This window comes from Panthera onca, chromosome C1 (assembly GCF_046562875.1).
Source record: "Panthera onca isolate mPanOnc1 chromosome C1, mPanOnc1 haplotype 2, whole genome shotgun sequence".
NCBI classification, from domain to species: Eukaryota; Metazoa; Chordata; class Mammalia; order Carnivora; family Felidae; genus Panthera; species Panthera onca.
The window spans coordinates 128,768,753-128,793,931 of NC_138346.1; the positions used below are offsets into that span (position 1 = coordinate 128,768,753).

At 41.5% G+C, this 25,179-nt stretch overlaps 1 protein-coding gene across 4 annotated transcripts; it reads left to right on the top strand.

Annotated features, from left to right (window-relative positions):
* Positions 1-264: 264 nt before the first annotated feature.
* Positions 265-25,072, top strand: CLCC1 (chloride channel CLIC like 1). 4 transcript variants are annotated; one of them, XM_078451599.2, is made up of 11 exons: positions 265-355; positions 9,766-9,907; positions 10,326-10,427; positions 13,475-13,582; positions 16,049-16,270; positions 16,512-16,652; positions 18,530-18,623; positions 20,103-20,200; positions 20,460-20,606; positions 22,870-23,211; positions 24,630-25,072. In XM_078451599.2, exons 2-11 carry the CDS (start codon positions 9,779-9,781, stop codon positions 24,885-24,887), a joined length of 1,641 nt encoding a protein of 546 aa, XP_078307725.1. In that variant the 5' UTR covers positions 265-355; positions 9,766-9,778; the 3' UTR covers positions 24,888-25,072. The 4 variants fall into 4 exon arrangements, with proteins under 4 accessions (XP_078307725.1, XP_078307726.1, XP_078307727.1 ...); XM_078451600.2 differs by having other exon boundaries at positions 279-359; positions 9,767-9,907; XM_078451601.2 differs by lacking the exon at positions 265-355 and adding an exon at positions 428-717 and having other exon boundaries at positions 9,767-9,907.
* Positions 25,073-25,179: the final 107 nt, after the last annotated feature.

The following is a 25,179-nucleotide window of genomic DNA, read 5'->3' on the forward strand; positions in this document are numbered from 1 at the left end:
CGCCCATACATAGGACTATCCTCGTCGTTCATTATACCTTACTTAAACAATTTTTGTAGATGTTGCACATTCGGACTTAACAAAATACATCAATACTAAGAAAACACGCTACCCATTCGTATACTTTTGGCTTCACTTGCAGAGAGTTCAGCTAGCTGATCAAAGTAAAAAACCCTGGCCTAAACCTAGCGGACAGAGTCAGGCCCCGCCCCCTCGGCGGGCCAATCAGCCGCGCGCCCGGGAAGGACACACAGCTGCCAGCCGAGTAAGTCGATGAGGCGGTGCCAGAAACCAGGCGCCCGCTGAAGCGTTCGGCGGCTCCGCTAGGCGGCTCGCCATCTTTTCCAGCAGGCCGGCGGGTAGGTGCCCTTCTTCCCGAGACGCAGGCTGGTGACCCGGCCTTGAGTCGGCGCGGTTGGGTGTATGTGCGGGGGGCGGATTACGGCTTCGGCCCCGGCGGGTTGGGCGGGCGCTGCCCGGGGCAGGGGGCCGCGCTCTCCCGGGCTGCTGTGCCTGGAACGGCGAGGACTGGCCGCCTTATCATCGGGAGCAGAGCGGGCTGCTGGGGAGTTACACTGTTCAAAGAGCGGCCTAGGGAAAGGGGCAGCAACTGCAAAGCCAGAGTCGAGCGAACGCTGAATTTCCTGGGCTTCAGTTATCTCTGAAAACTTTACGCAGCGTTTGATCGAATACCGCCAGCGGAATAGCTCGGGTTTGGTTGTAGTTAATTTTTTAAAACTTCAAATCTGATTTGAATATAAGGATTAGAGATACATATTTATGAGTGGGTGGTGAAAAACAATTCATATTTTCTCCATGGCAGTGGTTATGAAGGTGTGGTCCCCAGATTAGTGTCATCATCGCCATCTGGCAGGTTGTTAGAGACGCAGATTCTCAAGTTTGAGAGCCGTGACTCCAGCAAACCAGACATAGGCACACGAACTAAATTGCGAACTCCTGACTTTTGTGCCATGCAACTTCTTGGTTAATACAGAATTTGACTCAAGTTAGTCTTGTCTTTCTCATACGTGTGTAATTCATTGAAATCAGATACTTTTCTTTGCTGATTTCCACTCAGTAGCTGTAACTTTCCTTGGAGATCTCAGTCTTTCTTGGTAGCTCTCCACTCAAGTTATTTGTTATCCCAAACTGTAAAATGAAGATGACAGTACTACTTCCAAGAGTTTTTGTGAGGACTCAATGAATGAATGTATGTAACAGTGTTTGGCATGTAGTAAGAGGACTATATATAATATATATCTAATAATTATATATTATGCATGTTTTATTATATTATTATATATTTATATATATTATATATACTTGTTATATATATTTGTTATATATATAATAATTTTGATATTAGTGTCAAAGCCTGAAGCAGATGAGAAAGGTGATTTAAAGTAAGCTTATTAGTCACTGTCAAGTAGAATCACAGGTGCCCCTCATTAAACTAAACCAACACAGGATGGTTACTTTTCCTTAACACTTTGCTGCTCAGAGTGTGGTCTGTGAGCCAATGTCTCTGCCATCACTAGGAGCTCTTAGAAATGCAGAATCTCAGGCCCACGTCAGATGTATTCAATCAGAAGCTGTTTTTAACAAGATCCCCAGCAGGTTTAGATGCAGCTTTGTTTGGAGGAAGCGTGAGATCAGCTATAAGATTGCTCAAGGAGTTACAGCCTTCAGTCAGTGACCACTGGGATTTGGCAGGAGGACTTGAGTTTGCAGCTGGTTCCACTCTTCTACCTCAGCTCCTGGTCTTGCATGATTTTTCATTTCTAATTCTTAGTCCTGGATGAAGCTCTGGATCTGCTGATCATTATTGGAGAAAGTAGCATAATTGCTAATAGCATGACTTTGTAGGGGTCATAGTCAAAACTCAGCTGCTCAAAAGGTTGTGGTTTTTTTTTTTTTTTTAAGGAGTGGCTTTTTTTTAATTTTTTAATGTTTATTTGTTTTTGAGACAGAGAGCGTGCACAGGGGAGGGACAGAGAGAGAGGGCGATAGAGGATTCAAAGAAGGCTCTGCACTGAGAGCAGAGAGCCGAACGTGGGGCTTGAACTCACAACCTTAGCTGAAGTTGGGTGCTTAACCGATTGAGCCACCCAGGTGCCCCTGCTTGAAAGGTGTTTGATTCATCTCCCTTTACATAATGCTCCCTATAGAGCTGTTTTCCCAAATCTCCATTCCTGCATCCCAGCTTCCTCACCCAGTGACATTCCTGGCTTCCTAGTGGATCATTTCACCATCTTCTTGATACATGTAATAATGTGAACTCTGTCAGCTTCTCTTCTTTTTGCTTTAGAACCTTTATTTCCATTCCTCCTTATTCATTTCTGTTTATGAAGGAGGGTAAAATCTTGTTGCCTATGAAAAGCCTTTTCTGTAGACTTGATTTTATACACTGCCATCTTCTCAGAGCTTCTGCTCCATTCAGAGATGCCCTTTGTCACCTACCTAGTTCTTCACTGCTTAGAATTAGGTTTCTCCCTTTTAGTCTGTGAAAGTCATTTCACACATGACCAATGAATTAAGCAATCCTGTGTGTTTTTTCCCCCAGACTTTATTTTTCTCAGCTTCTTTGAAGTATTTAATAACAGTTGACTAATGCCTCTTTCAAATTAAGCTCCTCTCATTTTCTACACATTGCATTTTTTAGCTTGTCTTCTACCGTGCTTATTAGTCTTAAGTGTTTTCTTTTGTGTTTGGGCCTTCTCAAGGCTTTATTCCTTAGTTTAACTCCTCCTCTCCCCCCCCCCCCCCCAATAAAGTATACAGTCATCCAGTATTTCTAACAGTCTCTAGAGTGTGACAGGGATCCTAGGATACCTTTCCCGCTGTTGTTTTACTTCGTATTTGGGTTTTACATTTTTTTTACATTTACATTCTGAGGGGTGGGGGGATGAGAGCGAGCAAGCAAGCAAGCGGCAGAGGGACAGAGAGGTAGTGAGCAAGAGAGAGAATCCCAAGCAGGCCGCTGTACTGTCAGCACAGAGCCCGAGGCCAGGCTTGATCCCACAAACCATGAGATCATGCATAACCTGAGCTGAAATCAAGAGTTGGACACTTAACTGACTGAGCCACTCAGGCTCCCCAGTTTTACATTTTTAAACATAAAAAGTTGTGGGGTAAAAAGAGTTGTGGGTGTTTTGTTTTTATTAGTGGTTTACTTAATTAGTATATTTGACCAGTTCCTTTGCTCATCATTGTTTCTTTTATTCACACCTTTTCTCATTGAGGTTAAACTTCTTTAACATATCAAGAGTCTGTGGGTTGGAATCTTTCTTAGTCTTTTTATGTCTGAAGAAATCTGTGTTAGTTTGCTATACCACATACCACCAAATTCCACAGATTGGTGGCTTAAACAACAGAAGTTTATGTTCTCACAATTCTGGACACTAGAAATCCAAGATCAGGTTGTCGGCACAGTTGGTTTCTTCTGAGGCCTCTCTAGGCCTGTGGATGGCTGCCTTTTTCCTGTGTCCTCCTGTCTTCTCTCTGACCTGTGTCTAGATTTCTTCTTCTTATAAGGACACCAGTCATATTGGATTAGGGCTGATGCTAATGACCTCTTTATGACTTAATTACCTCTTTAGAGACACTATCTCCAAATACAGTCATATTCTGTGAAACTGGGGTTTAGGATTTCATCGTATGAATTTTAGAGGTATACAGTTCAGACCATAACGGTATCTCATTCTTTTCCATTTTAGAAAAGGCTTTTGTAAAATCTGAAATACATATACAGAAAAGTGTCTAAAATATTAATGTTCTTATCAAATTTTTAAAAAGCATACACCTATGTGACTACTATCTAGATTAAGAACTAGAACACTTGTTGGGGCACCTGGGTGGCTCATTTGTTGAGTGACTTCAGCTGAGGTCATGATCTCTTGGTTCATGGTATTGAGCCCCAATTCGGGTTCTGTGCTGACAGGCAGAGCCTGGAGTCTGCTTTGGATTCTGTGTCTCCCTCTCTCTCTGCCCCTCCCCAACTCATGCTCTGTCTCTCCCCATCTCTCAAAAATGAATAAATGTTAAAAAAAAAAAAAAAAGAACTAGAACACTGTCAATATCCCAGAAACCTTCCAGAGGTTTTCCCTTGTCTCCTTGATCTCAGAGGGAAAGATTTCAGTATTTATCAAGTGTAGTGTTTGCCTGTAGTACTCTGGCAGTTTTCTTTTATTCGTGGTTTGCTAAGTGTTTTAATCAGGAATAAGTTTATCCTGTTTCATTTTTGATTTGGGGAAGGGGCTTCTCTTTTTCTTCATTAATCTTACTATAGGTATATCAAACTTTTTTAGTCATTTCAAAGAACTAACTTTTGGTTTTATTTTCTCAATTACGAGTTTCCTAAATTTTTTACTCATGTTTATTTTTTAATTTTTTTTAAGTTTATTTGAGAGAGAGAGCACACACGAGCAAGCATGAGTTGGGTGAAGGGAGAGAGAGAATCCCAGTCTCTGCACTGTTGGTGCAGAGCCAGATGCAGAGCATGGCTGATTAAGTCATTGGCCATGTGATTGAAATCAATCTCCACTTTCCTTCCCTCCCCTGAGGTTGGATGGATGAAAGTTCCAACCCTCTAATCCTGTGCTTGGTCTTTCTGATGACCATCCTCCACCTTGAAGCTACCTTGGGCCCAACGTAGTCACCTCATTAGCACCTCATCACAGACACTGCCATCACTCAGGAAATTTCTAGGGCATTTGGAGGAACTGTGGTCAAAGACCAGATATCCTTTATTATGTGGCAGGGACCCTCTGCACATAATAAAGGGGTTCTGTCTCTCTGCAGCTTTCTCTGCCTTGGTCCCCCCAGATACTCAGCTCTGTTTCCTCTGTTTTCTGGGCTCTGCCTGAGTTCCCCCTCCCTGTGCTCATGGCCTGCAAACTGTTAAGACAGTAAGCTGGGGCAATGGAAGGACTGTCTGTGTTTGTTTCCCATTTTTCTTTCTTTTTTTTTTTTAATTAAAAAAATTCTAAATGTTTTATTTATTTTTGAGAGAGAGTGGAGTGGGGTGGGGGACAGAGAGAGGGAGACACAGAATCCAAAGTAGGCTCCAGGCTCTGAGCTGTCAGCACAGAGCCCAACATGGGGCTCAAACTCATAAACTCTGAGAACATGACCTGAGCCAAAGTTGGGAGCTTAACTGACTGAGCCACCCAGTCGCCCATTTCCCATTTTTTCAAAGACAATTAGCCTTGCTCACCTAGTATCCAATGTCTTGAAAATTGTTGTCTCATAGATTTTGTGCAGAGGTTTCGGTTTTTCAGGCAGGAGAGTACATTTGGCCCCTGCTACTTCATCTTGGCCAGAAGTAGGAGTCTAGGGAGTGCTTTGGAGTACGGTGTACTATGCATCTTGACCTTCCTGTTCTTTGAATGCTTCAAATTTTCTCCCCACTCTGATCTTTACGCTTGCTATGCCCATTCTCTAGATATTCTTTTCCCAAGTCTTCTAAGGTTAGCTTCTTACCATTTTTCTGCTTAAATGTCGTTGTGGTTATCTACTGCTGTGTAACAAACCACCTCAAAGTTTAGAGGCATTTAAACATTTTATTCTTATGATTCTGTAGGCTTATGGGGCTTGACTGGACTCATCTGTGTAGCTCTTTTATTCCACATGATGTTGGCTGGGTCACAGGCCCAATACTGTGGGATTGGAATGGAACTACCAAGATGGCTCATTCACATGGCTGGCCATTGATGTTGGTTGCCAGCTGGGAGCTTAGCGTGTCCCAACACATGGCCTCTCCATGTGGCTAGGTCTTCTCACAGTATGGCAGCTGAGGTCCAAGAGCAGGTGTTCCAAAGTGATGAAGTAGAAGCAGCTGGGTGTCACATAGGCCAGGCCAGGCCCGTCCCAGAACCAACACAGCATCACTTCTGCCACAATATTTTGGCTAAATATTGTGAACCTGTGTAAAACATTTGTGCATAAGAGACTTCATTTTGTGACTGAAACTTCATCCTGTTTTTATTTATTTATTTTCTTCATTGTTTAGAGAGAATGCAAGGGGTGGGGGGGAGAGGGACTGGGGTGGAGAGAGAATCTTAAGCAGGGTCCGTCTGGGGCTCAAGTCTGGGATCATGACCTGAGCTGGACTCAAAGAGTCAGATGCTCAACCAACTGAGAGCCACCCTGGTGCCCCATTCATTCTGTTTTTGAAACAGGAATTGCATTCCACTGTTGAACTGGGCAAGGGCATATGACTGAGCACCTGACTGCTGTATCTGTATTTTTAACAAAAATTGGTCACTCTGCAAAAGGGACTTTGCTAGCAACTAATGCAATATACCTAGGAAGCCAATGAATTATAAATTGTAATAGTATCTCCCAGTTACAATACTTGGGAAACAACTGATGTAAGGTATTTTGTTTCCTCCTTTTTCTTATAAAAACCCCTTTTTCGGGGTTTTTATCTCACGGTTTGTGAATTCAAGCCCCGCGTCGGGCTCTGTGCTGACAGCTCAGAGCCTGGAGCCTGTTTCAGATTCTGTGTCTCCCTCTCTCTCTGACCCTCCCCCGTTCATGCTCTGTCTCTCTCTGTCTCAAAAATAAATAAACGTTAAAAAAGAAAAAAATTAAAAAAACAAACAAACCCTTTTTCCCTGCAGCGGGGCCACAATTTGGGCTGCTCCCCAAATTATAGTTCTAAGCCCAAAATAAATGCTTTTGTATCAGTTCTTCCTCTCTTCTCAGTTGACAGTGGTCACAAGGTTAGCCCAGATTTGGGAGGAGGGAAAATAAACTCCATCTCTCGCTGGGGACTTGACAGCATTTGTGGCCATCTTTAATCTCCTCAGAGACCTTCCCTAAAATACTCAACATTTCCTAACTCATCCATACCATTGTCCCCCTTTATTTTTTTCACAGCACATATCACTACCTGAAATTATATTTATTTTTTGGTCAAGTTACTGTCCCATCCTGTCCCCCATCCCCGTGTGTTCCTCCTTCCATGTAGCTTCTTAACAAATCATGGTCGGTCTAGTGTCTTGGTATCCCTGTCACATAAGATAGTGCCCAGTATCCAGTAGGTATTTAGTAAATGCTGTACAAACGAATGCCTGACTTTCCCCCAAAACCATGTTCTCATTCTCAATTTCTTTTTGAGGTTAATAATACCATGTTTTTGTAGTTGGTCAGCCTTGAAATCTTGGTCATGCCTGCCATCTTTCTTCTCTTTTGTGCATTCAGTAGCTGAGGCCTGTATGTATAGCCAATCTTCAGAATGTGATTCGGCATCCTTTTGCTACTTCAGCCTCCTTGGAAGACTCTCAGAATCCAGCTTTTCCCCCTCATTCTGTACACTTAGTGCTACCTTCATCTTCCCCAAATGTAGCTCCCATGCCTTTGAGAACTATTAGCCGAGAAGTCTGGCCATAACCTTTCACATCAGCATTGTCACTACAGCGTTGCCATCCCGCCATCTTCCTGTCTATCTCCCACCATGTCCATCCTCTGATGGTTTCGAAGGTTCACTTTGCTCCTCTGCCTCCCTTACCTTGCACACTTCCCGGTCTATTTCCCACACCCCATTCCTCCATGAAATCGTGCCTATGTCTTCCAGTCAGAGAGTGGCCTCTGAAGCCTCTAAACCTCTAAAACCTTGTGAATCCCTGTATGGCTTTCACCATTTGCAGCTTAAAACTTACTGGGTATCTCATGCACCAGCCACCGGGCTAGGCCTTGGGCTTGGAGAGGTGGAGGGGACAAGATGAAGAGCCATCAGGAAGGTGAATTCCGATACCTTCCCCTGGAAAAGTTCACTTTATAGCACAGTGGTTTTCTATCCTGGCTGCGTATTGAAACCACCTGAGGCGCTTTAAAATTCCAGTGCCTGGGTCCCACATTTAAGAGATTCTGATTTAATTGGCCTGAGATGTGGCCAGAAGATTGGGATTTTTAGAAGCTTGTCAGGTGATTCTTTTTTTTAAATTTTTTTTTTTTTTTCAACAGTTTTTATTTATTTTTGGGACAGAGAGAGACAGAGCATGAACGGGGGAGGGGCAGAGAGAGAGGGAGACACAGAATCGGAATCAGGCTCCAGGCTCTGAGCCATCAGCCCAGAGCCTGACGCGGGGCTCGAACTCACGGACCGCGAGATCGTGACCTGGCTGAAGTCGGACGCTTAACCGACTGCGCCACCCAGGCGCCCCATAGAAGCTTGTCAGGTGATTCTTAACACACAGCCAAGATGGGCAGCCACTGTGCCAGTGGAAGAGATTGGCCAATAAGTGGCTAATTTTGTTGTGTGTTGTGCTGGAAGAATAAAGAGAGCACTCGGGGAGCACAAAGAAGTGTTTAATTTAGCCTGGAGCTACTTTATTTCTACAGGTAGACTATAAACCCAGGGCTTTCTCATCTTAGAATTCTCTTATTTGATTTTTATTCATAGTAGGTATAAGATAAGGTGTCCAACAGAACTTTCTGCAGTGATGGAATTGTTCTGTGTCTGTACTGGCAGGCACAGGCCCCCTGTGGGTGTGTGAACACTTGAAATGCTGCTAGCATGATTGAGTAACTGAATTTGTAATTAATGTAATTTAAATTTAAATAGCCACATGTGCTTGGTTGTTTATGTATTGGACAGTGTTGAATAGAAGAGGTATTAAGTATTGAAATGATTTGGGGCACCTGGGTGGCTCAGTCGGTTGAGCATCCAACTCTTGATTTTGGCTCAGGTCCTGATCTCAAGGTTTGTGGGTTTGAGTCCCACATTGGGCTCCACACTGTTGCTGTGGAGCCTGCTTGGCTCTCTCTCTCTCTGCCCCTCCCACACCCTCCCTCTCTCAAAATAAATAAATAAACTTAAAAAAAAATGATTTGACAGTATTTCTGCCGAGACTTAGCTGAAGCAGGTTACTTTCTCTGAAAGGTTTGGGAGTTCAGTCACCTCATTTGAATCTTAATTTTATACCTTTCTAATTTTCCATGTGTTAAAAAAATTGGGGGGAGAGGGTTTGGTTAAATACCTGTTTATTTTAAAGCAGTTTTACTGATAAATGATTCACATACTGTATATAATTCACCGATTTAAAGAGCACGACTCGGCGGTTTTTAATGTATTCACAGATAATTGCAACCATTACCACAGTGAGTTTTCGATCATTTTTCATCACCTTAGAAAGAAGCCCTGTATCCTTTAACTACCAACCCTCTGTTATATCCTCAGCCCTGAGGACCTACTAATCTACTTTCTGTCTCTCTAGATTTTCCTGTTCTGGCCATTTCACGTAAATGGAATCATATTATGGTCCTGGGTGACTGACTTCTTTCACATAGCATAGTGTTTTCAAGATTCATCCATATTGTAGCACTTATCAGTATTTGATTCATTCCATGGCCTTTGTATGGAATGAATAAGATTCCTTTGTATGGCTAGACGACATTTTAGTTATCCATCAGTTGATAGACATTTGAATTGTTTCTGCTTTTTGGCTATTGTGAATAATGTGGCTATAAACATTTGTGTATCAGTTTTTGTGTGGATAGGTATTTTCATTCCTTGGATATACACCCGGGAATCGGATTCTTCTGAGTCTTATGAAAAATTCTTACTTTCTTTTTGTCTTGGCAAAAATATGTGTGTACATGTTTATATGTGAATACCATTTTACTGAGTATTTTTATTTCAGTTATTCAGAAAGAAAGCATTATCTTAGCACTAGAAGGAAGTAGATAGCCTTTATTACAAAACCATGTCTTCTAAAAATAATTCTATTTCATTATATCTATTAAATTTTTTTTTTTTTAGCCTTCATGCAGGATGCTGTATTCTCTGCTCCTTTGTGAATGTCTGTGGCTTATAACTGGTTATGCTTCTGATGATGACTGGATTGATCCCACAGACATGCTTAACTATGATGCTGCTTCAGGAACAATGAGAAAATCTCAGGTATTAAAAGAAAAAGAACAGCGTGTGTGTACGTAAGACCTTCCCAGGTCTGTACTGGAAATAGTCCACTTCGATTGCAGTTTTTCACAGAGCTGTAAGAATTGTATATCAGTGACTAGTAGCCGTGCAGATTATCTCCCTGACCTGCTTCATCTAAAATGATTTCAATCCCACCTGGTTATTTTTGTTTTGAATTGGAACGTAAAGCCCATTGAGCAGCAACTAATTTGATTTTAGCTCCTAGTATAGAAATTTGAGACTCTTTCTTTTTTGATGGTTCAATACAATTGAAGAATATAACAAAGTCATAAAATGAAGTCAAATTTTAGTCTTAACTATAGGTTTTACAACTTAACTATAGGTTTTAGTCTTAACTATAGGTTTTATAAAGGAAATAAAAATCTCTGTTTTGCTTTAGGTGAAATATGATGTATCAGAGAAAAAAGATGTCAGTCCTGACTTGTCATGTGCTGATGAATTGTCGGAATGTTATAGCAAACTTGATTCTTTAACTCATAAGGTTAGAATTTTTTTTAATTCATGAATTTTATATTCATAGTATGTTTAATTGCTGCTTCCTATATTTGCTAACATTACATATGCTTCTGTGTACTGTACAATATTGATATATAATTTTTTTTTAGTTACTCTGAACTTTTTTAAAAATAGTACTTTTATTTTCCTGTAATAACATTTATTTCACCATGTTGTAACTATTTCTTTATGAGATGAGCATTTCTTTTTTTTTTTTAAATATATGAAATTTATTGTCAAATTGGTTTCCATACAACACCCAGTGCTCATCCCAAAAGATGCCCTCTTCAATACCCATCACCCACCCTTCCCTCCCTCCCACCCCCCATCAGCCCTCAGAGATGAACATTTCTTGGGATCAAGAATGTTTTATTTACTTTTTTAAGATTTTATTTTATTATTTTTAATGTTTTATTTATTTTTGAGAGACAGAGTGTGAGTGGGGGAGGGGCAGAGAGCAAGGGAGACACAGAATCCGAAGCAGGCTCCCGGCTCTGAGCTGTCAGCACAGAGCCCGATGTGTGGCTCGAACCCACGAACCGTGAGATCATGACCTGAGCTGAAGTTGGACGCTTAACCGACTGAGCTACCCAGGTGCCCCTATTATTATTTTTTTATTTTTAAGTAATTTCTACACCCAATATGGGGCTTGAACTTACAACCCCGAGATCAAGAGTCCCGTGCTGTACTGACTGAGCCAGCCAGGCACCCCTGTTTTAGTCATTTTTGATTCTCTGTCACCTGTCACAGTGCTTGGTCATAGACTCATGACAAATGTAGCCCACGAAGAAATGGGCCTATGATCATCTGATGAGCATAAGAATTACTCTTGCAAATATAAGGGATTATTATAATTTAGTGTGTGGTAGCTATTCCTTCATTTATTCAGTCCTTTTATTTGTGAGACTGAAGTAGAGATGATGAGAAAGGAAATAAGTCACTATTATTAAGGGTTTGAATGTGTGTTGTGGGGTGGGAACCAACCTCTTGGCTGTGGAGACCATGAGCTGGTGGCCCCATGGAGAGGCCTTGGAAGGAGAGGGGGTGACAGGGGCCCAGCAGTGCTCAGTGCTCCAACCAAGGCAGTGACAAGGGTTGAAGAGGGAAATGTGGGACTTCTTCAAGGTGGAATAGGCAAATTTGGGTAGCTGAGGGAGAAGGGAAAGGGATGGAGTGAAGGACAGAGGTTTCCAGCTTGAGACACTGGGAGAGCTTGTGAATGGAGGCACAGAGATCTCGATTATGGATCTGTAAGCACTGCTGTGGTGCTAACTGGCTGTGAATGCTGTCTCACCCAATGCCAGTAAAGTAATGCTTGGATAAGATTTGCCTCAGTTTAGTTGTGTTTTGTAGTATCATTGAGTTTGTTTGGCTGCACACTAGGAAATGCAGAAATGCCTTTTTACAGAGATTTTTTATTCCATTCTTTGCAACATGGGCTCAAAATTGTCAAAATATGATTGGCAAAATGGAGTCTTGAGTTCTTATTTTTTTAATTTTTATTTATTTATTTATTTTTTAATGTTTATTTATTTTTGACAGAGAGAGAGGCAGAGCATGAGCAGGGGAGGGGCAGAGAGGGAAACACAGAATCCAAAGCAGGCTCCAGGCTCTGAGCTGTCAGCACAGAGCCCGACGTGGGGCTCGAACTCACAGACCGCGAGATCATGACCTGAGCCCAAGTCGGACCCTCAACCGACTGAGCCACCCAGGTGCCCCTTGAGTTCTTATTTTAAAAAACATTGTCTTTGGGGCGCTTGGGTGGCTCAGTCAGTTAAGTGGCCATCTTTGGCTCAGGTCATGATCTCACGGTTCGTAACTTCAAACCCCACGTCGGGCTCTGTATTCACTGTACAATGCTTGCTTCAGATCCTCTGTCTCCCTCTTTCTGGCCCTCTCTCTCTCTCTCTGTCTCTCTCTCAAAAATAAACGTTAAAAAAATTAAAACATTCCCTTTTGGACGCCTGGATGGATCAGTTGGTTAAGTGTCTGACTCTTGGTTTTGGCTCAGGTCATGATCTCAGTCTGTGGGGTGGAGCCCCAAGTCAGGCTCTGTGCTGACAGCGTGGAGCCTGCTTGGGATTCTCTCTCTCCTTCTCACCCTCTCCCGCTCATGCACATGCTCTTGCTCCCTGTCTCAAAATAAAACAAAAACAAACAAAAAACCCCACACATTCTCTTAAAGAGAAATTTAAAAGGTTTTTAAACCTTGCCTGCAAGCAGAGGAAGCTGCCACATGACTTCTCAAGTGTCCTTCTATCCTAAGTCTGAGTGTAACGCTCGGTTATTCTGTTTATCATCTGAAGCCCGTTTCCATGCTAACTCAACTCATGGTCCACACTCAATTAGAAAATAAAAGTTGCTTATCACAGGTTCTAATGTCTGTAAGATAGGTACTACCCTCACCTAGCAACTTGACCACTGCGGTGTCTGTAGAGCTAGGTTCAGAGGAAATCTGAATGATGAATTACGTGCTGAGGGGTTGCCATGTGTTGGACACTCTGGAGAAGCCATGTTCCTGCCCTTCTGAAGCAGCCCATACATAGAGTTGGGGATGATCGATCATTTACAGGAAAAATTGATAAAAGGCAAAAAGTAATATGCACATTCAAGGAACTCCTTGCTGGGCCCTTCATTTCAGCTTCCGGCTTCCTCTTGTGTGTTTCTCTTTCTATCTCTCTGTTCCTTATTCTCTTCCTTTCTTCTTTTGTTCCTTTGTTCATTGAATCATTACTTTGGAATTGGGAAGAGGCAGATGGTCCTAGATGTTCTGCTCATCCACATCTCTGCCTCCTTGCTTCATGATTTTTAGCTTTAAAATTGCCAGAGCCAAGTGCTGAACGTGTGTTCCTCGCTTGTTGCCTTCCTGCCCTTTGCAAAGAGAACCCACGGAAAGTAGGAAGTTCTATAGTTTTCATGTAGTTGATAATCACAAGCTCCTACCTTGATCTTGATGGGATCTCTAGGCTAGAAACTTGACCCTTACATTAAACTTTGATGCTAACTAATGTTGAATTTATTCTGTGATTACAGATCAGTGAGTGTGAAAAGAAAAAGAGGGAAGACTATGAAAGTCAAAGCAATCCTGTTTTTAGGAGATACTTAAATAAAATTTTAATTGAAGCCAGGAAGCTCGGACTTGTGAGTATTGATGTGATATTCATCAGTATGGTGGATCTTTTCATTATTTATTAATTTCACATGGGAGGAGGTGCTTTAAATTTGCTATTTGAACTTTACTAAATGGTTGGAAATGTAATACACTCATGACTTGGCAAGGAAATTCTATGCTGGCCCTTGTTTTCTACCACTTACACACTTTCTCATTCTCGTGATGTAAGATCATTCTGTGTTGAGAGAGACAACAATGTTTTTTAAGTAGTTTCCCCCCATCGCGGAAGCTTTTTACTATGTCAAGTACTACTTTGTAGAATTGCATATCATGTGCATATTGTTCATAATTAATGTTAGGATTCCAGTTTTTAGAGTCATTGTTTTCACTCTGGGGATTCAAAACATCAAGAAAAGTGAATTTTCTTTTTAATGTTTTTCTTTCATTCAAGAGAGACAGAGCGTGAGTATGGGAGGGGCAGAGAGAGGGGGAGACACAGAATCTGAAGCAGGCTTCAGACTCTGAGCTGTCAGCACAGAGTCCAACACGGGGCTTGAACTCATGGACTGCAAGATCATGACCTGAACTGAAGTCGGACACTTAACCGACTGAGCCACCCAGGTGCCTCTAAACATCAAGAAAAGTTTTAAGGGGAAAGGAATGTTAGATGAATATTTAATCATCCCACCTTATTTTGGAAGTGAAAAAGCAGATGTTCTCATACACGCACCATTTAATTCAAGTCTTACAAGTGTGTGGGGTGAGGACACAGATGAAGGCAGAAAATACCTACGATGGAAATATTTAATGTAGTGTTTTTTAAAAATAGTAATCAATGACTGCTTTTTTAGCTCAGTGACGACTTGTGATACCACATGACACTTTGTTTTCTTCTGATTTTATATTTGCTTTTTATATAAATATCTGCATTCTTAGAAAAAAAGAATATTCTATTTGTGTTAACTGGTTAATGAAAGTAAAATGTCTGTAATGATTTTGCTAACCTGAATACATGCTAATAAAAATAGTTATAAATATGTATGTTCAGGGGCGCCTGGGTGGCTCAGTCAGTTGAGTGGCCGACTTCTGCTCAGGTCATAATCTCATGGTTTGTGAGTTCGAGCCCCGTGTCGGGCTCTGTGCTGACAGCTCAGAGCCTGGAGCCTGCTTCGGATTCTGTGTCTCCCTCTCTCTCTGCCCCTTCCCCACTCATGCTCTGTCTCTCTCTGTCTCAGAAATAAATAAACATTAAAAAAAAAATTAAAAAAAAATATGCATGTTCATAGAAACTCCAGTTGGGCTGTTTTTCGAGATTCATTTTCTCTTTTGTATTACTGCATATTTTAGGACTTCTGAAAATTCAGTCAGATGGAAAGTCATAAATGAATCCTAAAGTAAACAACTCACGTTCGTTATTTGTGGATTCCATATTTGCGAATTTGTGTACACACTGAACTTCTTTTGTGACCCCAGAGTTAATCCTTGCAGAGCTTTTGTGTCGCTCAGACATGCACAGAGCAGCACAGCATTTGAATTGTCTGGTGCACCCATTCCCAGCCGAGGCTGCGCAATGCTGTGTTTTGCCTTGTTTCAGTTCTCAGACTATAAACAATTACTTTTTCATGCTTTATTTAGTGCCACATATTTCACACTTACGCTGATGTTGTTATTTGGCTGTTTAAAACAATGCCCAAGATTAGGGGCACCTGGGTGGCTCAGTTAAGTGTCCAGTTCTTGATGTTGGTTCAGGTCATGATCTCATGGGGTTGTGGGATCGAACCCCGTATCAGGCTCCATGCTGAGCGTGTAGCCTGCTTTAATTTTTTTTTTTAATGTTTATTTATTTTTGACAGAGAGAGCATGAGCGGGGGAGGGGCAGAGAGAGAGGGAGACACAGAATCTGAAGCAGGCTCCAGGCTCTGAGCAGTCAGCACAGAGCCCGACGCGGGGCTCGAACTCACAGACTGTGAGATCACATGTAGCCTGCTTTAGATTTCTTCCTCTCTCCCTCTGCCCCTCTCCCCTACTCATGCACTCTCAAAAAAAATTCCCAAGAAAAATCCTGTCCAGTGCCTCCAAGCACATGAAGGCTGGGATGTGCCTTACAGAGAAAAATATGCATGTGAGATAAGCTTCGTTTGGGCATGAGTTACAGTGCTGTTGGCTGTGAGTTAAGTGTTAATCAACAAGATTAAATAAGGTATCTTTAAGTAGAAACACACATTAAAGGGCTGTGCATTGACAGGCTGATGAAAATGTGTTTGGAACCTGACCGTGTATTTCCTGTAGGATCCATGGTTCAGTATTTGTTGACTAGCGTCCAAGGTGACTTTATAGAACAAAATCTCTGGTTTGTATGTGAGAAAAATAGGTGGATAGTATTATCCTTATTTTATACATGTGAAATAAGAACCACATACATATTTAGTTCCAGATTGGCTGTTGTCTTACAATGTTTCTCTCTTCTATTGTTTGTTTTGGCAAATTTAATTCAGCCTGAAGAAAACAAAGGTGATATGCATTATGATGCTGAGATTATCCTAAGAAGACAAACCTTGTTAGAAATACAGAAGTTTCTCAGTGGAGAGGATTGGAAGCCAGGAGCCTTGGATGATGCACTAAGTGATATTTTAATTAATTTTAAGCTTCATGATTTTGAAACATGGAAGTGGCGATTTGAAGACTCTTTTGGAGTGGATCCGTATAACGTGTTGATGGTAAGATGGGATGAGGGGGACGTAAGTAACAGCTCAGCTTTAAAAATCCCTTAAAATCTCCACCATGATTGTTAGGAGCCTGTATGGAGACCCTCCTGCTGTACTGAGGAGCGTGCGGCAGAAGAGCACTCCCGATTCGGCCTAGGAGTCCGGTTCTTTGGTCTCTGTTGACAGTTCCCATTTTCTGGTGGGGAGGATGGTGTGGCAGTAACTTTGCTTTCCCCTTCTTCCTGTTTTTGAGGTGCTTCTGTGTCTGCTCTGCATCGTGGCACTGGTGGCTACCGAGCTGTGGACCTATGTGCATTGGTACACCCAGCTGAGACGGGTTTTATTCATCAGTTTTCTCGTCAGTTTGGGATGGAATTGGATGTATTTATATAAGGTATTAAATACGCGGGAGGCTTTAAAACGTTCAAATGCCATTTCATAATAGAAGAAGAAGACCATGCATCAAGAGCTGATACATAACCTTCCTGAGGGCTGGAGGCAGTGGTTGGAGATGAGGCGGGGGAGGAAACTGGCAGCTGCTCACCTGCACCTGGTGTTTTGGGTCCTTGACCAGCTGGCGTGGTCCTCGTCCTCACAGCCCAGTTCCTGACGGTGGCAGCTGGGCAGCTAAATCAGAATAAAGCTAGGTAGATAGACTGTTTAAAATTTTATGTAGGTAATTTAGGGTATGTCCTTTTATTCTTTGCCAGAAAAGATACCAAAAGATTATTTTTTAAAAGTTCGGTTATTTTCTGAATATGAAAGCGATATGTTGATGGTAGACACATCATCAACAAAAATAAAACATAAAAAAAATTTTTTTTAAATAAATTTCAGTTCTTTCAAAATTGGGATCATACTGAATACAGAAAGTCAAATGAAGCACTATTCTTCTTGTCAAAATAGCATAACCAATGAAGGGCAATTTTAGATCGTTTTCGCAGGGTGAGTCAGGTAGCAAAGTGTTTTCGATGCATTTATCTGATTTAAGTCACTGTGATACATCCTTAACTTTTTGCTCTAAGTTCTGCAGCTTCTAGAACTAATTCTTCACAGATTAAAGGAAGAAAGTTTGGTTGAATATTGTTATCTTGGTGATTCCCCCCAGGGCTTTTATATAAAAAGATATAGTATCTTTATATGGACCATTTGTGCTGAAAATCATCCAGAGTAAAACACTTTATTGTGAATTGTAAAAAGAAAATGAGAAGTAGTTATTTAATGTATATATTTTGGGACGTGCTGTGAATTATATTTGAACTGATATTTAAAAAAATTTTTTTAATATTTATTTTTGAGACAGAGAGAGAGGTGGGGGAGGGGCCCAGAGAGAGGGAGACACAGAATTGGAAGCAGGCTCCAGGCTCTGAGCTGTCAGCAGAGCCCGACATGGGGTTCGAACTCATGAACCGTGAGATATGACCTGAGCTGAAGTTGGACGCTTAACCGACTGAGCCACTCAGGTGCCCCTTGAACTAATTTTTTTTTTTTTTTTTTTTTAAAAGAGACTCTTAAATTTTTTTTTTTTTCCCAACGTTTTTTTTTTATTTATTTTTGGGACAGAGAGAGACAGAGCATGAATGGGGGAGGGGCAGAGAGAGAGAGGGAGACACAGAATCGGAAACAGGCTCCAGGCTCCGAGCCATCAACCCAGAGCCTGACGCGGGGCTCAAACTCAAGGACTGCGAGATCGTGACCTGGCTGAAGTCGGACGCTTAACCGACTGCGCCACCCAGGCGCCCCTGAACTAATTTTTTAAAACAATCTTTTTAGTACAAAGGTTTTCCTTTCTCATCAAAAGTATGTACAAAGAAGGCAACTATAATTCTTTATCCTCACTTGTTAATATTAAGACTGTGCTTTGAGGGCACCTGGGTGACTCAGTTAAGCGTCCATCTTCAGCTCAGGTCACGATCTCACAGTTTGTGGGTTCGAGCCTCACTTCCAGCTCTGTGCTGACAGCTCAGCCTGGAGCCGCTTCAGATTCTGTGTCTCCCTCTCTGTCTGCCCCTCACCTGCTCATGCTCTGTCTTTCTCTGTCTCTCTCAAAAATAAATAAATGTTAAAAAAAATTTAAAAAGAAAAAGAGACTGTGCTTTGCCATGAACTGAAAAGAGCTACTATTTTAAAATAATACGTATTTTTTTTTGTATCGAACAAAATGTGAACAGTCTGGGGTCTGGTACAGACACTCTTTGAAGTAAGGTTTTGGATATGTAGACATAACCTCCTGTTAGCGGCCGCTCACAGCTCCCTCTTGGTGTTGGTCAGCTAGCCTTCGCACAGCATCAGGCCGAGGTTGCCAAGATGGAGCCGTTAAACAACGTGTGTGCTGAGAAGATGGACTGGATTGGAAGTCTCTGGGGTAAGGTGTTGGTTCACTGGGCCTTATCTTGAGTAGAATTTCCGAGAAGGAGAGAACATATTAGTAATTACAGAGAAATGATAAAATGCCGGAAAGACGCTTCCCATGACCAAATGAATCTTCAGTATCAGAAGAACATGCCAGAAGCGTCGGGTTTCAGACCGTGACACCTGTGCTCATGTAACATCACAGGGAAGGAATAGGACCTGTCTTTGCTGGCTCCAGTGTCACCTGTCTTCTCTATTGGACCGTGATGGAGCCTGTGCTCATGTCGTTCATCTAGTCCTTAGGAAGAGGGTTCGGCATGTTTATTAAAGAAGTGAATCGTGTTTATATAAATTAATATCCAGCTTAGACTTAATCTCCTCATAATGACTTATGAAACCTCATATTGTAACTTTACTATACATTTTTTAAATAAGAGGAAAATTATTTGACGTTTTTTAATCTCACAGACTTTATAAACATTCTCACTAATGTGACTGTCTTTACTTCTGTATATCTAGCAATAGGAATGGTTTAGTGTTCAAAGGCACTTTATAAATGCATGTCTGTAATAGCTGACCCAGAATAGACTCGGCAGATTGTACAAAACAGGGTGTCCAAATTAGCGTTTCTTCAAAAGTTATGGGAACTAAACCAATCCAGCCTTGCTTCCTGGCTGCAGGAGACAAGTGAATATATCCTCTAGCCCAGGCTAGTATGCAATGTACCGTGTACATACATTTAGAAAAATTGGGAGAACTAACGTTCTTTATTTTGTAAAGTAAGAATTGGTTTCTTTTTTTAATGTTTATTTTGAGGGAGAGAGAGAGAGAGAGCAAACAAGTGGAGAAGGGTCAGAGAGAGGCAGAGAGAGAGAATCCCAAGCAGGCTGTGCACTAGCAGCTTGGAACCTGCTTGAGATTCTCTCTCTCTTCCTCTCCAGAGCCTGCTTGGGATTCTCTTTCTCTCTCTCTCTCTCTCTCTCTCTCTGCCCCACTCCCACTTATGCTGTCTCTTTCAAAATAAATAAAACTTGAAATTTTATTGAGATAATTCTAGATGCACACGTAGTTGTAAGAAGTAAAACAGATCCTGTGCCCCCTTTCCCCATTATCCCCAGTGGAACCATCTTCCACAACTATAGCAACACAGCATCACAGCCAGGATATTAACTTCCACATAATCCAGCGATCTCTGATTTCCCGTTTTCCTTGGATTCATTTGTATGTATAAAGAACAGTTTTTAATGTTTACTGTTTAGAAATTTTCATAAAGTATGTTTTATCTGCATAAGACTCGTATAATTTGAGGGGATTTTTAAACATTTTGGGCATAAGGTGAAAACTTTTTAAATCAGTGTTATAGGGAGTCTATTTGTACAGCAGTTAAAATTGGTTGGCGGCAGGGACAGGGACAAAACCAAAATGTCTTATTTGGGAATGAAATGCAACTTTTTTTTTAATGACTCAGTGTTTTGTCTGTTTCTCTAAATAGAAGTGTTTAGAAGTTCGTGGACCTATAAGGATGACCCATGCCAAAAATACTATGAGCTCTTGTTAGTCAACCCTATTTGGTTGGTCCCACCAACGAAGGTATAGAACACATTTTGTCAAAATTACTTATACAAAGTCAAAAATCCCTTGTATTTATTAAAAGTTAGTGTTTTTACCGTCATTTTGCTACTAATAAACCTTTGCTCTAGAAAAAATACTTCCGTTACAAATGATTTTCACATTAAACGCATTTTAGTTTATGAACATAATTTCATCCCAGTGCACAGCGAATTTTGGCTTGTTCTGTGCACTCAACCATTTGAGGGAAAAATTAAGTTGCTATTATGTCTTGTTTTAGGCACTGGCAGTTACGTTCACCAACTTTGTCACGGAGCCATTGAAACACATTGGAAAAGGAGCTGGTGAATTTATTAAAGCGCTCATGAAGGAGATGCCAGTATTACTTCACATTCCAGTGCTGATAATTATGGCACTGGCTGTCCTGGTTAGTACATAGCACTGTTGACTGTTAACAGGACTTGCAGGAAAAAGGCAGTTCTAAAATTGCAGACTTTTTTTGCTGTGTAAATCAGGCTAAGTCATGCTTAATGGTATGAAAAGATGATTTTAAAGTGATGCGGATTTATTTATACTTACGTGTGTATTCTTATGTGTATAAGCAAGGAGATGATTCTCAAGTTTGATTGTGGGTGTTGTGGCAGGGACTTCGAGTAATAACACCCTTTTAAATTTGTTCTTTAACTTGTTGAAGTAATACAGATGAAATCAGTTGTTTTGTCCTCTTTGAGAAAGGGGGCCTTGTTTCAGTCTGAGTTTTTGCAGCCCTGAGAAGGGAAGGGCGTTGGCTTAAGCGCAGAATCAGGCAGGGATGTAGAAGAAGGTGTTGTACTGGGAAACAGTTTGGGGATCCAGGAACAGACATTGATTATGTAGAAACATTATTCGTCATTCATCCACGGCCTCTTCAGCTTTCTTATTGTTGATTTTCAGCCCTTACCCTAATGAAGTAGTTGTCACATAAAACAAAATACAAAGAACCCAGATGTGCCATGGGAAAAGCCAAGTTTGCATCTGTAAAGAAATTAAGCTATTTAAAATGTACAACTTTAAAGAATTTGCAGCATTGACTTTCTATATTGGGTGTGAATATACACAACACATGAGCAATTATCAGACGATTAGTACCTTCCAATTTTAATTATTAAATTAAAAAGGATTATCTTCCCTAAGGGTACAAAATTTACTATGCTTTATTCATTTTGAAATTGTTCCTGTTTTGTTTTTGTTTTTTGGGCTTGTGATTTTAGGAGTCAGGTTTAGGGGGATGATTTTGTTAGGTGACATTAATTGTGTAGTAGTGCAGATTTCCCTTGACTTACGGGGTTACATCCCGATAAACCCATTGTAAGTTGAAAATACCATACGTCAAAAGTGCATTTACAATACCTAGCCTACCGGACGTCATAGCTTAGCCTAGCCTGCCTTAAATGTGATCAGAATGCTTATGTTAGCCTGCAGTTGGGCAAAATCATTTAGCACAAAGCCCATTTTATAGTACAGTGTCAAATATCTCGCACAGTTTTTTGGATATTGTACTGAAAGTGAGAAACAGAATGGCTGTGCGGGTAAGGAGTGATTGAGGTGAAGGGGTTGTTCATCCTTGTGACCGCGCGGCTGACCGGGAGCTGCCCTGCCCGGCATCACCAGAGAAGAGCATACCTCAAATTGTTAGCCCAGAAAAAGATCCAAATTCTAAATTTGAAGTACAGTTTCTGCAGAATGTGTATCACTTTCTCACCATTGTGAAGTCTAACAGTTGTAAGTCGAACCATTGTAAGGGGTGGACTCCCTATAATCTAGTGTCTGACAAAAGCCCATCATCTCTTGATTCATCTGCCTGCGGAAAGGGTTTTACTGCTTCTGTCTTCAAATAGTTTCTCTAGCTCAGTGATTTTCAACTTTCTTATTCTCAGGACCCTTTTGTACTCTTAAGAACCAAAGCCCACAAAACAAACAAAAACGGAGGACCACGAAGAGCTCCTATTTATGGTGGTTTTGTTTATTGATAGTTTACCGTATTAGGAATTAAAACTAAGAAAAATTTAAAATTCACATCTACATGAGCACACGGTCCATGAGCTGTCAGAGTGAGGAAGTCATTCCAGCCCCAGAAGATTCCACACTCAGAAGGGAAGAGTGAGAAAGACTAAGGTCTTTGAAGTAGAAAAAAGTTTGACCTCACAGAATCCCTGAACCTGTCTCAGGGATCCCCCTCGGGGTCCCTGGGCCACACATTGAGAAATGCTGCCTAGGTTTTCTCATGAAATGGGACTCAAAGCCTGTTGGAAACTTACCCTACCTGAGAATGTTTCCATAATGATGTGCAATTCTGATTTTTAGCAACTACCTTATATGGTGGGTGTGAAAATAGACAACTGATGAGCAGTTATCAGTTAGTACCTTCCAATTTAAGTTTCTAGACTTTAGCCAAACTTCCCTTGGTACAATTCATTCAGAATGTGTTCAGCTGATTGAAATGTCTACTTAACACTTCATGATTTCTCACATTTTATTGGCTATTCTGGCCCAGTATTAATCTAAAGAAGAGACCTCTAATGAAACAATAGTGAAATGAATATGTCTCCAAATGCCACAAGTCAAGTTAGGTAATTTTGTTAGCATCCTGAATAATTTCATTGTGAGTCAGCCATTAAATACTCAGGACTATGTATTTCTTTTCCTTCTAGAGTTTCTGCTATGGTGCTGGAAAATCAGTTAATATGCTGAGACAAATAAGTGGTCCCGAGAGAGAACCACCCCGGGCACTTGAGCCAGGTGACAGAGGACGGCAGAAGGAAGTTGATTATAGACCCCATGGTGGAGCAGGTGATACAGATTTCTATTATAGAGGCCCGATCGGCCCCGTTGAGCAAGGCCCTTATGACAAAACATATGAGGGTAGAAGAGATGTTTTGAGACAGAGAGATGTTGACTTGAGACTTAAGACTGGCAACAAGAGCCCCGAAGTGCTCCGGGCATGTGATTTACCAGACGCAGAGGCGAGAGAGCATCCCAAGGCGGTACCCAGTGTAAGTCAGCAACTGTTCATTTTGCCGTCCTGTCATGCTAGGCCTGAGTGCTTCCTACAGAGCTTCTGGTTAAGCGTTTTTTCCTCTCTTAACTTTCACAGTTAATTATATCGTTATTGATATAATTGTTTACTCTCTCCTCCTTTCTAGTCAAAAGTTTGGCCTTCTCAGAAGAAATAAAGCCAGATTTAATTTTTATGTAAAGTACTATTTAACAAGTTAGAACAGGTGGTAGTTCATAGGAAATTTCATTAGGAAACCGAGCGAGCATGACTAAAATTTCTACCCGTAAAGAGCTCAGAGAGAAGTCCCCACTGAAGGCCTGGAGCCCTGGGGAGCCCGCAGGAGAGCCCTAAAGGCTCAGCTGGGTGGAAGAGTGGGCGGGGAGGGGCCACACCACACTTTCCCAAGTCTTTGGTATCATTGGCTGGCTAGAGTCTACTTTCTACCTGCCGAATGTTGAGGTGTTTTCTCTACATTATGGGTCATTTGAAGAGACATTGCCATTTCTGTTTGTGAGAGGAATTTATAGTGTCATTTGCAAAGTTCAAGTTGCAACTGTAAACCTTTGAGAAATAGCTGTGAGTGCAGAATCTAGGAGATTATAGAATCCCTTCCACGGAGTTTCTTATAAGAATAAACATACCTGCGTACATCTAGAAAATTTTCAGATGTGCCTTTCAGCTTTAATAGGTAACGGTAAGATACCGTTCATCCCAAGCCTCAAGTGACTTCCCATCTCACTTAAAGGGAAAGCTAGTTATCATGGTGACCCGGGGCTCCCTTGATCTGCCCACAGCCCGGCTCCGTTGGTACATGGATCTCTTCTCCTCCTGCTCTCCTGCTGTGCTTACTCTCCTTCAGCCACAGGAGCCTCCTCACTATTCCGTGAACTTACAACCTTTGTACTTGCTGTTCCCTATCTAGAATGCCATTCCCGTATATTCACATGGTTCATTTCTTCAGGCCTTTACTCCTGTATCACCTGATGTAAACCCAGCGTGGTAGTTTGTTAATTTGTTGCTTCTTTCCCCCAAGCTAATTGGAAGTTCCAGTGAGGGCGCGGGTTTTGTCGGTTTTGTTCCTGCTGTATCCCCAGCACATAGAACTTAATACAGACTTAATAAATAATTCAAATGAATTACTCTCACCAGGCAAGAGGAGTTAGCAGTACTGTTTACCAGTCCTCTTGTCCCTTCCTAAACCTGGGTCACTAGACCACCTGCCATATCCTCCGTGCCCCTGCCCCATTCCTCCGTGTATAGTTCTGTGAGGCTTAATAACATCTGTATCCTTACAGTACAGCACTGGAGCTGGGATTCGAAAGAGTTCCAAGTTTGATACAACAGATTTGCATAGGAACTTGTTAAACATGTTTGATTGCATTAATTAAACAATTAAAATGTAATTCTCTACAGCATAAATTTCCTGTTTTGGATGCAAAGCCCAAAGAGATTGGAATACCAGGAGAAAGCACACTGCCAGAAAGCAGCACTGAAAGCAGCCAGTCCACTAAGCGTGTCTCTGGTGCAGAGACATCAGAGAAGGTGGAAGGTACATCTGCGGAGGAAAAGGGCCAGCTCAGGACCGAGGCCAGAGGCAGCCCAGAGGAAGGCGGTGGTGCATCCAGCCCCGCCAGCTGTGGAAAGGACCTGGATGCTGGCCCATGTGGCTAGAGGAACACAGACTCGGACCACAGCTCCGAGGTCGTCTTTGGGTTTTGTAAAGTATACTCTTCACAACCGTGCACTCTTCTCTACACATATTCTGACATTTACTATACAGGTGCCAACTTCTACATTAATATTTTTATTGACCATCAGAACGAATGAATACACATGTATTTCTGTTTAGTTTTTAATCTTTTGTCAGTTTAATTTCATTTTCATATTGAAACCTCCCAAAAAGTTTTAAAGTTTTAATTTTGGAACGGGATTCATCGATGAACACCATGGCAAGTATCACTGA

Bases quoted from the DNA above. Each gene is read 5' to 3' on its own strand.
- CLCC1 (XM_078451599.2), top strand. From the start codon at position 9,779: ATGCTGTATTCTCTGCTCCTTTGTGAATGTCTGTGGCTTATAACTGGT. The intron at 18,624-20,102 runs GTAAGGTGTTGG...TTCTCTAAATAG, and splicing joins CTGGATTGGAAGTCTCTGGG to AAGTGTTTAGAAGTTCGTGG. The intron at 20,201-20,459 runs GTATAGAACACA...GTCTTGTTTTAG, and splicing joins GGTTGGTCCCACCAACGAAG to GCACTGGCAGTTACGTTCAC.